General features: G+C 40.1%; 1 protein-coding gene across 12 annotated transcripts in view; it reads right to left on the bottom strand.

Annotated features, from left to right (window-relative positions):
• Window positions 1-14523, bottom strand: part of BCAS3 (BCAS3 microtubule associated cell migration factor) — a 587541-nt gene that overhangs the window by 551825 nt on the left and 21193 nt on the right. For all 12 annotated transcript variants that reach the window (XM_032320065.1, XM_032320063.1, XM_032320069.1 and 9 more), the window contains exon 5: window positions 5422-5528. In XM_032320065.1, coding sequence (XP_032175956.1) covers window positions 5422-5528 — 107 coding nt within the window. The remainder of the gene's footprint in view (window positions 1-5421; window positions 5529-14523) is intronic.

The following is a 14523-nucleotide window of genomic DNA, read 5'->3' as shown; positions in this document are numbered from 1 at the left end:
AAGCTCTAGCCCACCACCACCTCTCAGACATCCTCCCCCAGCATTCGTCACCTTGCCTGCACACCTCCAGCTGAATGGCCTCCTTGCTGTTCTTGAATATAGAAGAAACATAATCCTCGCACGGAGTACTGGCTTTGAATGTTCCTCCATCAAATACCCAGAAGGATCACTCCTTCACACTTCTGCTCAAAAGATCTTTGAGAGAGGCCTTCCCTTCCCAGACCACCCTGTATGATACAACAACCCACCGCAACATCCACCACCCCACCCTAACACTCATCACCAGCTTGCATGCTACATGCTTGCTTATTATCATCCTCCCCACCTACCTAGAATGGAAAATCCACAAGAAAAATGATTTTGTTCTGCTCATTGTTGTTTTCCCAGCACCTTGAACAGGGTCTGGCTTGTAAAAGGCAATCAATAAATCTTCACTGAGTGAATGAATTAATAAACAAATGGGGTAAATGTAAGTGGCATGGCTTTACAAGAATGCAATCTGGCAAATCTATCAAGAGCCTTGGTGTATCTACTTTTATCGATCTCTCCAAACTACATGATCATAAAAATATGTATCTCAATATTCTTAAAGAAGAAAAAAAATTAAGAAATCTAAATCAATGTCCAACCACAGAGGAAAGAACATTTCCACCTCAGAGCCACTGACTTTACTGTATGCTATTCTAAGCTTACCCTCACTAAATCTTAATTTCTAGGCCACTTCCTTATTATTATGATCTCTTATTCTATTCTTCATATTACAACGTAAGTTGCATATTATTTTTATTTAAATCCATCTTTCCTACTTGCTCCATTTGACCAAATACCATGTCTATTTTGCTCAAAATATATATTTTATCCCAGATCTGTGCTGAATAAATGAATGCCCTTTTTTTTTTCCTTTTTCTTTTTTTAAGCAGGCTCCATGACCAGCGTGGAGCCCAGCATAGGGCTTGAACTCACAACCCTGAGATCAAGACCTGAGATGAGATCAAGTGTTTGAGGCTTAACCAACTGGCCACCCAAAAGCCCCAATAATGAACACCTTTTAAGTCCTCAGAGTTCATAGCACCAAGTTGGTCTATGTGTAACACTGGGAGAAAAAATAAAATCAAGAATGTAAGTAGGAGGGGCGCCTGGGTGGCTCAGTGGGTTAAGCCTCTGTCTTCAGCTCAGGTCATGATCTCAGGGTCCTGGGATCGAGTCCCACATCGGGCTCTCTGCTCAGCAGGGAGCCTGCTTCCCTCTCTCTCTCTCTCTGTCTGCCTCTCTGTCTATTTGTGATCTCTCTCTGTCAAATAAATAAATAAAATCTTTAAAAAAAAAAAAAAAAAGAATTCAAGGAATTGTGAAGGAAGAGCCAGAACAGCTTATTTTTTCATATGAATCACACACACAAAAAAAACTATTCGATTTTTAATCCACATACAATCTTGATTTTTTTTTAAAGTTAAGGATTTTAAGCAAGAGAACCTATTATTTATATGACCAAAAAGAGGCAATGAGATTGTTAGACATGAGTTGGAAAAGGGCCTGTTTATCCAGAACCTCAACAAATAATCACGCTTTCTTATGTGACATCAGATGTGTTGACAGAAGGGACCTGACAGCTTGGGAAAGCGGGGAAGGCTGGTGTTTCCCTCCAGCCACCCCATATACAGAGTGGTGGGAATTGGGCAGTACAGCAACTATTTCTGGGCAGTTCTGATCCTAAGCATACTCCACTTAACCATATGTCGAGACACCATTTAGGCCTTGTTCAAATTTGTGCAATTCATAAACAATTTTTTTATTTTATTTTATTTTTTTTTAAAGATTTTATTTATTTATTTGACAGACAGAGATCACAAGTAGGCAGAGAGGCAGGCAGAGAGAGAGTGAGAGAGGGAAGCAGGCTCCCTGCTGAGCAGAGAGCCCGATGCGGGACTCGATCCCAGGACCCTGAGATCATGACCCGAGCTGAAGGCAGAGGCTTAACCCACTGAGCCACTCAGGTGCCCCTAAACAATTTTTTTAAAGGTGTAACCAGGATCTGTTTACTTTCTTAATCTGAGACTCACAGGTTATATAAAATCAAGAGAAGGGAACCCTGTTTCACAAACTTGAAGCAAAAAAATCGGGCTATGGCTTGGACAGGGATTGACTTTCCGCCCACTCACACGTACTCAAAAGCAAGTATGATTTATGGTCTGCAAAGATTCCCTAAGAGCCAGGATTATTTCTGGGTTGACCAACATAAGCTCCCCACTGTCTAGCACATGGTAACACTTAAATGATTACTGAATAACTGACGAGTGATAAACAAGTTTTGGAAGGGTTTAGTTAGTAATGGGTTACAGTCACAGTACTCTATAAAAGATGAAGAGTTGAAGGCACATCATAAGCTTGCATAATGAAAACTAAAACTGAACTGCCAAAGTACTCGCATGGCATATCTTTTGCTATCACATTTGGGGAATAATGAAGTACAGCTCTAAGATCAGAGGCTTTGAACCTGAAGTCAGATAGAACTGGGTTTGAATTCCAATTCCAACTCTTATAAGCATATGACGTTACCACCTGTGAAACAGGGTAACTTCTACCTCACAGTCTACGACAGATGAGATTCTGTGTCTGTAAAATGCTTTGAACATAGGAAGAGCACAATCAATGTAACAGAAGGAGCTCATTTTCCCAACCTCCTAATTCTTGAAACAGTCCACACAGAACTATAATACTACAATAATAAACAACCAGCTACTGAATATTGCATGAAGAAAAGATTATTCGAGTCTCTCAAAATGCAATCTAGGCATAAGAATTACGTTAAAGGGCGCCTGGGTGGCTCAGTGGGTTAAAGTCTCTGCCTTCGGCTCAGGTTATAATCCCAGGGTCCTGGGATCGAGTCCCGCATCGGGCTCTCTGCTCAGCAGGGAGCCTGCTGCCTCCTCTCTCTCTGCCTGCCTCTCTGCCTACTTGTGATCTCTATCAACTAACTAAATAAAAATCTTAAAAAAAAAAAAAGAATTATGTTAAAGAGGTAATTTAAATTACTCAGAAGGCCTTTAAGTCACTCAGAGATAGACGCAAGTTAACTTTAAAACTATTAAAAGTGATACCTCTAATTATAACCGGAACAAGTAGGTAGCCTGAGTACTACCAAAGGAATGTACTCATTCCAGTCAACACCCCTAATCACACAGGCTCAACCTTCTTGTTAAAGCTCTAGCTTCCCCTCCACCTTCAAGTCTGTCAACAGTGTAATGGATCACAATATTGTATCTATTAATAAGAAAAAGTTACGTTTACAAAATCTCTTCCCCTGATCACAACCTAGAAGTTTTTCTCTTGGTAGGAAAAAAAACCAAACCACTACCTAATTTTAAGTTCTCTGTCTATGCCTTCAGTGTGATACTTAAATTACAAACAGCATTGCAGGGCCATGAAAAATGTCAACTACACATCCCAAAAGGCAAAAGAAAGAGGACACTCATTTCACGACACACCAGCATACTATCTCTGCAAAATAAAGCCAATCTTTAAAAATAAGAAATATAGGGACGCCTGGGTGGCTCAGTTGGTTAAGCAGCTGCCTTTGGCTCAGGTCATGATCCCAGCGTCCTGGGATCGAGTCCCACATCGGGCTCCTTGCTCAGCAGGGAGCCTGCTTCTCCCTATGCCTCTGCCTGCCATTCTGTCTGCCTGTGCTCGCTCTCTCCCCCTCTCTCTGATAAATAAATAAAATCTTAAAAAAAAAAAAAAAGAAATATAAAACCCCTAATCCTAAATAACTAATAGTATCATACATAATTACATGATTAGATGGAAGACCAAAGTTTATCAGCAGTGACTTATCGAGGACTAAATAACTTTTTACTTAAATTATTAAAGAATTATGAAGTCCAATGTGATCATTATTTAATAATCTTTATGCCACTGAGGCCAAATTCTGTACTCAAGAACATCCTGAATTCCTTTAAATTTAACATAATATACTATGTTTTCCTATATACCTTTTAAGGAAGAATGATATTACCCAACAGAAGAGGTGGGAAAAACTCTAGCTGAAACACACACATACACAAGGGGGTTTGAAAAATTTGGTGGTGAATTTATTAAAGGTACAAATAGCCCTGAGCCTCCAACTGCAAAAGAACCACAGAACAGAAGTCCACCGCCCACCCCGCCCCCGCCCCCATCTACTGGAGAGATCAGATATTTCGGCCAGGCCAGAATGTAAGTACAAGCCAAACTTTGCAATCTGTACTATGGTTCACTCAGCTGTGATCCTACCAAGCCTCCGTCTCTTTTAGGGCATTTTATTTTTGGTCATCCCAAAGAGGAACATGTAGGATTTAAGAGGCAAACTGGGACCAACATTAGGCAATTTTAAACACTTATCATAATTGAAATTTATCTTTCATAGATACACAGACATAAAATAACCTTTGTTCAAATTCCTGTACTACATCATTATGTATGATCGCAGGAAAAAAGAGACACTCAAGCTTTTTCAATATAGGGAACAAATTATATAAATCAAGGAAAATCCAAATAATGGAATTATATGCAGCTTTTAAAATTCAATTTTAAAATAAAAGAAGCTCTATGAATACTGACATTATGAGTACAATACAGCAAGGTACAGACTAAGTTGTATAATGTGCTCCCATCTGTTAGGGAGGGCAGGGAGGCAGAAACAAATTTATTTATGTTTTTATTTACATAAAACATAGCTTTAAGGATACACAGCAAACAAGAAACCCAGGGTGCCTCAAGAGGAAATGGGAGACAAGGATGAGAGGGAGTTTTTGTTTGCTTGTTTAAGATTTTATTTATTTATTTGACAGAGAGATCACAAATAGGCAGAGAGGCAGGCAGAGAGACAGGGGAAGCAGGCTCCTTGCTGAGCAGAGAGCCCAATGCAGGGCCTGATCCCAGGACCCTGAGATCATAACCTGAGCCTAAGGCAGAGGCTTTAACCCTCTGAGCCACCAAGGTGCCCCAAGAGGGAGTTTTTTAACTTTTCATAACCTCGAGAATTTTGTACCACATGACTGTTTTAACTGATTCAAAACACTGATTTTTAATGACTGCTAATTTTAAAAAACAAAAGAAAAAGCCTTCTATAAGCTTGTTCACTCTTTTGGAAAAAAGGAGGGAAATAATAATACCTACTCAACAGAGTTACTAGGATGAAAAAATGAGATCTTGCATGTAAGGTGATTCCCACAATCCCTGGCCCGACATCACAAATCATTTACAGCCCCTCTATCCCCTCATTTGCCCCTTGTTCTTTGTGCCCTGTTACACACACAGCAGCCTCTCAGCAACTGCTAATGAAGTAAATGGATGAGACCTTACAGAAACTATGGCCAGGGTTCACAGCAGTGAGCATGCTGCCCAGTATTATATCAGGGATTCAACCTTCTCCAGACTTACCGGAATGCTCCAGACCTGCATTCCATCACTGTAGCCGATCATAATCAGCAGAGGTGGCTCATTCCCAGTGCTGTGTATTTCATGAAATTCCAGATTTCTTGATGTATCTGCAAGAGAATGAAGCCACAAAGAAGCAAATCAAAAAGAAAACAGCTACACTTCTTTAATATTATTAGTCTAATAATTGTTTATATTGTTTTTCAGTAAAAATTAAGTATTTGGAAGACATCATTTGTAAGAAAGTGAACAAGAAGCTGAAATTATAAAACCAGTAGTTGGGGTTTTTTTTAACAGTACCTATAATTATTTGCACAAGTAAGATTTTTTTTTTTTTTTTTAATTCTCACTAGGGGGGCACCAGGGTGGCTCAATTGGTTGGACGTCTGCTTTTGGCTCAGGTTATGATCTCTAGGTCCTGGAATCCACCCCCATGTTGGGCTCCCAGCTCAGTGGGGAGTCGGCTTCTCTCTCTCCCTCACGCTCTCCCTCTCCCCCTGCTTGTGCTCGCTCTCTCTCTCTCTCTCTCTCTCAAATGAATAAATTAAAATCTTTTTTTTTTTTTTTAAAAAAGAGACTCCTTTAAAAAAATATTCTCACTAGAGAACTTGGGAATATTAATACCAGGAACAAAACCAGAATCTATAAATGATACATGAAAAAAAATTTACAAAAATTAATTAAATATAAATATGAAGTACAACCTACTAGATTTTCTAATATTTATATACTTAACAGTGGAAGACAAGTTATGTTCCTTCATATTTAAGAATTTAATTCTGATATACCTGAACACCGGGCATATGGTCCACTACAAGAGAATTATAGATACTTGTCTAATCACTTCCAATTCACATCAGTGAATATTAAGCATCTGTTATATAGTCAGTATTATGAAAGATATCCTTCCTGAACAAAATTATTGCACCTCACAAAACACGAATTCAAGCCTTCTAGTCTCAAATCATGACCTTATCCTCTAGCAAGTTTTCTCAACCACTTCCATTACAATCCATTCTCTGACTTCATTAGGCCTTCTGGTCCACCAACAACCCTGCCTTCTTCCTATTTTTCGGACCACCTTATGTTGACTCTCCTTCCACCTTACGGTCTTTGATCAATCATCTCAGTAACTTCTGCCAATAGTCTACAGTCTGATCTCTCTTTATGGGCTCTCTGCATGGCACCCATCTTGCAAAATATCAATCCCAGATGAACCCAAGTACCTGCTATCTTCGTACATTCTACGGCAATCAAGTATGCTACAGGAATATCACACAGTTAGACAGAATTTGGTACCACTAAAATAAATTTATCCCTACAAACCTCACTGGACCCTCAAAACAGCACAGCACATTTATTCTTTTTTCTAGAACTTCACCTATAATTTCTTCTATGATTTTCTTAAGCTTTCTCCAAGCCCTGACTCCACCCAGTCTCTCCTTACTGAGCAGATAGTCTGTCACAGATGGCACAGAAAAATCAGAAATCTGTTGCTGAAGACCCAAGTGCATTGGTACCACTCTGTTCTCATTCCATCCCATTACAAATAGTTGTCTTTCCTTCTCTCTAGACTAAATTTCTGCATCTGCGCTTTGGATCCCATCTTCCCCAACCTTCTCAGGAGCCTTTTTCTAATCATTTCTTTCCTGTATCTTCCATACTTTCCATGCTACTAGATATTTTCAATGAGCACTTGAATATGCTAAAGTTTCTCCTACCTTTTAAAAAATTTCAAGTAAACCAGTGCCAGGGAAATTTAGATGTAAGTAACAAAGGTAAAATTACATGAGTGGATAATGTAGAAGGACACTTTCATCATCATGGTACAAGGAAAGACTTCTTAATAGAACACCAAAAAATTCTTTGCATAAAAGATTGGCAAATTCTACCACATTATCTCTTACATTAAAATGGAGAAGTCCTGCTAATCATCAGCCACCCTTACCAGAAAAGTGAAAAGGCAAGCCACAGCAGGGGAGAAGAGACTTAGAACAAGTATAACCCCACAAGGACTCATCTTGTACATGTAACAGTTAAAAATCAGTATGAAAAAGATAAGTCACTAGAAAAACAGGCTGGAGACATGAAAAAACACTTCAAAAAGAAAACATTCAAATAAATCCACCATCAATAAGCATGAAAAGTGGCTCAAACTCATTTGTAATTAAGGAAGTGCCGATTAAAACCACAATGACAAAACCAAGTGTTGGCAGGATGTGGAATAAAGTACTGCTTATTTTCTGCTAAGGAATGTAAATCAGTACAGCCAGTTGGGAAAACAGTTTGACAACATATGCCCACATTGAAGATACAATGCCCTTTGACCAAGTAGCTCCAATCTAGGTATTTACTCATTAGAAAAAAGAGCAAATATACGCCAATAGACAAGCACAAAAATATTCACAGCAGCATTATTTGTGGGGTTTTTTTAAGATTTTATTTTTTTAAGAATTCCCTACACCCAACGTGGGGCTCAAACTCACAACCCCAAGATCAAGAGTCACCAGCCAGGCTCAGTTAGCAGCGTTACTTAGTAAGAGCCAAAAGTTGGAATCAATCCAAATGTCCATGAAAAGGAAAGTGGATAAGCACAGCAGTATACTGAAACAATGGAACACTATTCACCACAGAAAAAGAATGAACCACTGTCATACATAACAGGCATGGACCTCACAGACAAAATGAGCAAGAGAGGGGCGCCTGGGTGGCTCAGTGAGTTAAAGCCTCTGCTTTCAGCTCAGGTCATGATCCCAGGGTCCTGGGATCGAGCCCCGCATCGGGCTCTCTGCTCCGTGGGGAGCCTGCTTCCTCCTCTCTCTCTGCCTGCCTCTCTGCCTACTTGGGATCTCTCTCTGTAAAATAAATAAATAAAATCTTAAAAAAAAAAAAAAATGAGCAAGAGAAACCAGACACAAGAAAACGAGATAGCAAATAATTTCAAATGCAAAACCATGAAGCAATTAGGTAACAATATTCTATCTCTTACCCTAGGTGATGGTTACACAGGTGCTGGATTTGTAAAACTTCATTCACTGATCTACCCTTTTGTATTATTTACCATGATATATTTGCACAATAAATAAGGCTTTAAAAAAATCATAAATTGAAACAATAAAACCCTCTCCCTTTACTTGACTTCATTACTGTCCTCTCCTTCTAGAAGATGAACTCCTTGATTAAGTTGTAATTGTCATCTATACTTCATCTCTCATTCACCCCAAATCCGTTTCAAAATGGTTTCTGCCCCCCAACACTCCTCCCAAGTAACTTCTGTTGTGGTCACCAGTAATCTCAAAGTTGCTGAATGCAATGTATGTTTTTCAAGTCCATCTTGTTAGACTATTTAGCAGCTATAACCAACGCTCACCATCTTCTCCTTAAAATATTTTCCTTTGGTTTTCCAGGCATAACCTTCTCCTGGTTTTCCTCCTATCACTCTAATCAATCATTCTATAACCACTCCTTCCCCTGACTCATTCCTTTCCACCTACTCTTTAAATACTGGAGTTGTTCAAAGCTAACTAACTCCTAAACACTGTTCATGCAGTATAACCTCCAAAGTGGTCTCATTCCGTCTACTGCTTCTCTTAGTATCTGCTAGTGACTTGCTCAAAATGGGTTTTTGGATGTCTCAGTAGAAGATCAAATTCCACTCAAAAATCATGATTTCCGGGACGCCTGGGTGGCTCAGTTGGTTGGACGACTGCCTTCGGCTCAGGTCATGATCCCAGAGTCCCGGGATCGAGTCCCGCATCGGGCTCCCAGCTCCATGGGGGGTCTGCTTCTCCCTCTGACCTTCTCCTCGCTCATGCTCTCTCTCACTGTCTCTCTCTCAAATAAATAAATAAAATCTTTAAAAAAAATTTAAAAAAAAAAAAAAAAAAATCATGATTTCCAGGGCACCTGGGTGGCTCAGTGGGTTGGGCCTCTGCCTTCGGCTCAAGTCATGATCTCAGGGTCCTGGGATTGAGTCCCACATCAGGCTATCTGCTCTGCAGGGAGCCTGCTTCCTCCTCTCTCTTTCTCTCTGCCTGCTTCTCTGCCTACTTGTGATCTCTGTCAAATAAATAAATAAAATCTTTAAAAAAAAATCAAGATTTCCTCCACAAACCTGATCTTCCTCCAGGGTTCTCTATTTTGGTAAATAACATGACTATCCAGCCAGTTGGCAAAGTCGGGAATCACCTTCTTCCTTTCCTCTAACAATAAATCTATCAGCAATCTATCACCTGTGTCTTCCTAAACAGCTCTTCACTTACACTACCACTACCCTGTCCATTAAAACATAAACTCCAAAAGCATAAAATGGCTTCCTACATTCATTGTTACCCACAAACTCCATACAAAAGAGTACTTTTTTACAAAATATAAATAATGACATTTCTCCTCACCTCCATCCTCTATATTAGTGACTTCCTGTTGTCCAAATATAAAGATCAAAATGCTCAACATAGCTTCTAATCAGTAATTTTTAATACTGATTTTCATTTGACAGGAATTCACTGGTACAAAGTTAACAGCATACGATTCTATCTCCAGGAAAATTCAGAATTATAAACTTATTTTCCAAAGGTATAATTCTCTTTATACCTAACATTTACATGGTCTTTTATAGTTTTCAATGTGCTGTGATATACAGATCAGCTAATCTGACAACAATCCTGCTTTATATGCAGAGCAGGAGCCAATTTCATTTTATCATTGATGAGAAAAAGTTAGGTATAATGTACTCAAAGCTGAAAAGAAATCTCAGGATTCTTGACACTCAATCCAGTCATCTTTCTACTACAGCTACCATCTTTTTTTTTTTTAATTTATTTGACAGAGAGAAATCACAAGTAGACAGAGAGGCAGGCAGAGAGAGAGAGAGGGAAGCAGGCTCCCTGCTCAGCAGAGAGCCCGATGCGGGACTCGATCCCAGGACCCTGAGAGCATGACCCGAGCCGAAGGCAACGGCTCAACCCACTAGGCCACCCAGGCGCCCCTACAGCTACCATCTTGATCACAGGTTGTTACTTTTAGAAGGGCTCAAATGCCACATACAAAACCCTGAGGTCATTATATGAACAAAATCTCCTTTTCTGTATTTTAGATTCTGCCCAATAACTTGTACTATTTTTCATTCTCTATATGGTGGTACAGCAGACTTTATCACTCTGGAATGGAACTCCTAATTTTGTAAAAATTGAGGTTATTCTTCAAAACTGTTACAGCTTTAAGTAATCCTTATTCTTTGACTTTTCTTTATATCCTCTATTATACCATCATTGGCTATTCTAACCATAACTGTTCTTCATCTTTTTTCCTGGTTTCTTTATCCTTATTTGCCCCCAAAATACAGACTTTACAGTCTTTCCTATAGAGACATGTAGCATTCTTCTGTGGTTTTAGTCAACTACAACATTCTCCTCTCATTCACCCATCCTCCGAAACCCTGACCACTCAGTGTACTCTCTCTCCTTAGAAAAATGTTTGCGGGCGCCTGGGTGGCTCAGTGGGTTAAAGCCGCTGCCTTCGGCTCAGGTCGTGATCCCAGGGTCCTGGGATCGAGCCCCGCATCGGGCTCTCTGCTCGGCAGGGAGCCTGCTTCCCTCTCTCTCTCTGCCTGCCTCTCTGCCTACTGGTGATCTCTGTCTGTCAAATAAATAAATAAAATCTTTAGAAAAAAAAAATGTTTGCAACTGGGGAACAGAGGCCCACTGGGTGTTCTGCTCATCTAAAAAATCAAGGTATAAAGTGAAATTAGATCTTTCTCCCAAACCAGCTGCTTCTGTATTCCCTGTGTGTATTAATAGCAGCAGTGTACTGCCAATACTCAGTCTAAAAACTGGAAAGTCATTTTTAGTAGATGCTAATAGGTGAATGAGGATTAAGGCAGGAAAGAACGTTCAACCAGAAGGCCCCGGGTACAAAGATCCTGAGGCATGAAAAGTTCTGTGCCATTAATAACCTGAAAGCCAAACAGAGCTGAAGCATAGCTTGTGAGGGAACATAGTTAGATGGGAAAAGGAGTAAGAAACTGAACCATTTGTGAGACATATAAGTGAAATGTCTAAGGGGTAGCTTACATGTGGAGCACTCCAGAGCTGCTTGCAGCTGCTATTGCCTTTGTATGCCCCACACACTTCTTACTCTATGCCACCCCCTTTTCTGGTAACTGATATTACTCCCCACTTAGCACAGGAACAGGCACATAACCAGCTGAGCCAATTCTAGTATTACATCCTTGGCCACTGGAACTATTCCAGTAACTGGAAGGTAATCTTTCTGGACACACAATGAGTATGTTTTCCTCTTTGATCATATAGTACAATCATAAATGTATAATCAGGGAGCTTTAACCAATCATGGCTCCAACCTCATTAGAGAAGTCAAAAAAGAGAAGTAAGCATTCAGAAAGAAGTATTGACAAGAAGTGAATGACTAGAAGTTTCAGGCCACTGTCCTCTCCAGCTATATGATGTGAGCAGGTTTAAAAAAAAAAAAACAATTCCTTGGGGCGCCTGGATGGCTCAATGGGTTAAAGCCTCTGCCTTCAGCTCAGATCATGTTCTCAGAGTCCTGGGATCGAGCCCGCATCAGGCTCTCTGCTCAGTGGGGAGCCTGTTCCCTCTGTCTCTCTCTGCCTGTCTCTCTGCCTACTTGTGATCTCTATCAAATAAATAATTAAAATCTTAAAAAAACAATTCCCATATGAAAACAGTATGGAATTTCCTCAAAAATAAAGACAGAATTAACACATGAGGGGCACCTGGGTGGCTCAGTGGGCTAAAGCCTCTGCCTTCAGCTCAGGTCATGATCCCAGGATCCTGGGATTAAGCCCCTCGTCAGGCTCTCTGCTCAGCAGGGAGCCTGCTTCACCCTCTCTCTGCCTGCCTCTCTGCCTACTTGTGATCTCTGTCTTTCAAATAAATAAATAAAATCTTAAAAAAAAAAAAAAAGAATTAACACATGAGACAACAATTCCACTTATAGATATATTCTCAGAAAGAATCAAAAACAGAAACTCGGGACGCCTGGGTGGCTCAGTTGGTTAAGCGGCTGCCTTCGGCTCGGGTCATGATCCCAGCGTCCTGGGATCGAGTCCCACATCGGGCTCCTTGCTCGGCAGGGAGCCTGCTTCTCCCTCTGCCTCTAGCCTGCCACTCTGTCTGCCTGTGCTTGCACTCTGTATCTCTCTCTCTCTCTATAACAAATAAATAAAAATCTTTAAAAAAAAAAAAAAACAGAAACTCAAAGAGATATTTATACAATAATATTAATAGGAGCATTATTCACAAAGCCAAAAGGTGGAAGCAACCCAAATGACAATCAACAAACAAATAAATAAAATGTGATATACACATACGATGGAATATTAAATAAGCTTGAAAGGAAAATTCCAACACATGCTACACATGGATGAACCCTGACATGCTAAGTGAAATAAGCCAGTCACATAAAGACAACTGCTATACGATACCACTTATGAAGTACCTTGAGTAATCAAATTCATAGAGCCAGAAAGTAGAATGGTGGGTACCAAGGGCCAGTGGGAAGGAGACAATGTGGAACTACTGTATAATGGCTACAGAGTTTCAGTTTTACAAAGATGAAAAGTTCCAGACATTATTTGCATAGCAATGTGAATGTACTTAATACTACCTAACTGTACACTTAAAAAGGGGTAAAAAGGTGAATTTTATGTTATATGTATTTTCAATAAAAATTATTTTTATTTTTTTAAACCAACTTGCAACTAAAAAAAAAAAGTCTGTTGAATATAAAAATAGATACCTAAGTATAGTGAGTACTACACTATAGCATAGTATATATAATATACAATATAACATATGTAACATAGTACTATACTAATACTTTTATATTAGAATTGATTATATATATAGAATTGATTGAGTCAGGATGGGCCAGCGGGGGGGGGGGGGGGGGGGGGGGTGGTAGGAATTTTCCCTCACAGTCTAGAAGGTTGGCAGTTCTTGTTTTAAGGTAGCAAACCAGCTATTAACGTGATGCGTTCTGGGACTCAAAATTATATGCTCACCTTTAAGGAATCTAACAGAAACATCAAGGTATTAAGCTGCTTTGGCTACTCCTTACATCTTTTTCAGTATGGAGCCTCAAGAGAAACAAGTTTAGGTATAAGTCAGACTGCCTGGAAGCAGAAAGAGAACAGTGACAATGACATGAAGGAACTATATGAGTTCCACTCACGAATGAGTTCCAAAAACAGGACTCTCCACCTATCACCAAACCAAAGTCAGTACAATGATTAAGAATGGAGATACCTGGGCGCCTGGGTGGCCCAGTGGGTTAAGCCGCTGCCTTCGGCTCAGGTCATGATCTCAGGCTCCTGGTATCGAGTCCCGCATCGGGCTCTTTGCTCCACAGGGAGCCTGCTTCCCTCTCTCTCTCTGCCTGCCTCTCTATCTACTTGTGATCTCTCTCTGTCAAATAAATAAATAAAATCTTAAAAAAAAAAAAAAAAAAAAGAATGGAGATACCTAAGAGAGCCCACGATTGGAGAAGTCCAAGAAGACAGTTCCCTTAGAATTATCTTCTGTTAGTCATTGCCTAGTCAACCCCCAACCACGATAAGCCATAATCAAATGGGTTGCAGCCTGGAGGCAAGGGGCCAACTGGTATCACTCTATCATTCCAAGCAAAAAAAGCAGAGCTCCCAGGTCTGTTGGAAAGAATAGAAAGCAATCACCAGAGCAGAGTTTTCAATTCAAACACTGCAACTTTTAAATTAATTAATAGCTAACAGAGTTTCATTAAAAATATAAAAGAACTTAAATCTACAGACAGCTAATAAACTTCTAAGATTGTTCTGCCAGGAAAAAGTCCAGGTCCGGCAAAGAGAAGCCTAAATACCTAATACCATCTCCAGGTACCCACAGCTGCTCTCTGAATTATTCTGTAAGCTGCTAAATTAGCCTGGCTGGGACCAGAAGAATCCCCCGGCTAGCTCCCCTAGGGTATCATGAAAGACAAAAGGCGGTGAAGAAGGAATTGCACCCCGGGTGTACCAGGCACCAGGGAAGGGCAGACTGGCTGATCAAGAAAGTCCAACGCAAGGGAAAACTTAGCCATTGTTGGCCT

Source organism: Mustela erminea, chromosome 18 (genome assembly GCF_009829155.1).
Source record: "Mustela erminea isolate mMusErm1 chromosome 18, mMusErm1.Pri, whole genome shotgun sequence".
Lineage (NCBI taxonomy): Eukaryota > Metazoa > Chordata > Mammalia > Carnivora > Mustelidae > Mustela > Mustela erminea.
The sequence above is the reverse complement of the archived record's forward strand: the minus strand, read 5'-3'. Positions and strand labels throughout refer to the sequence as shown.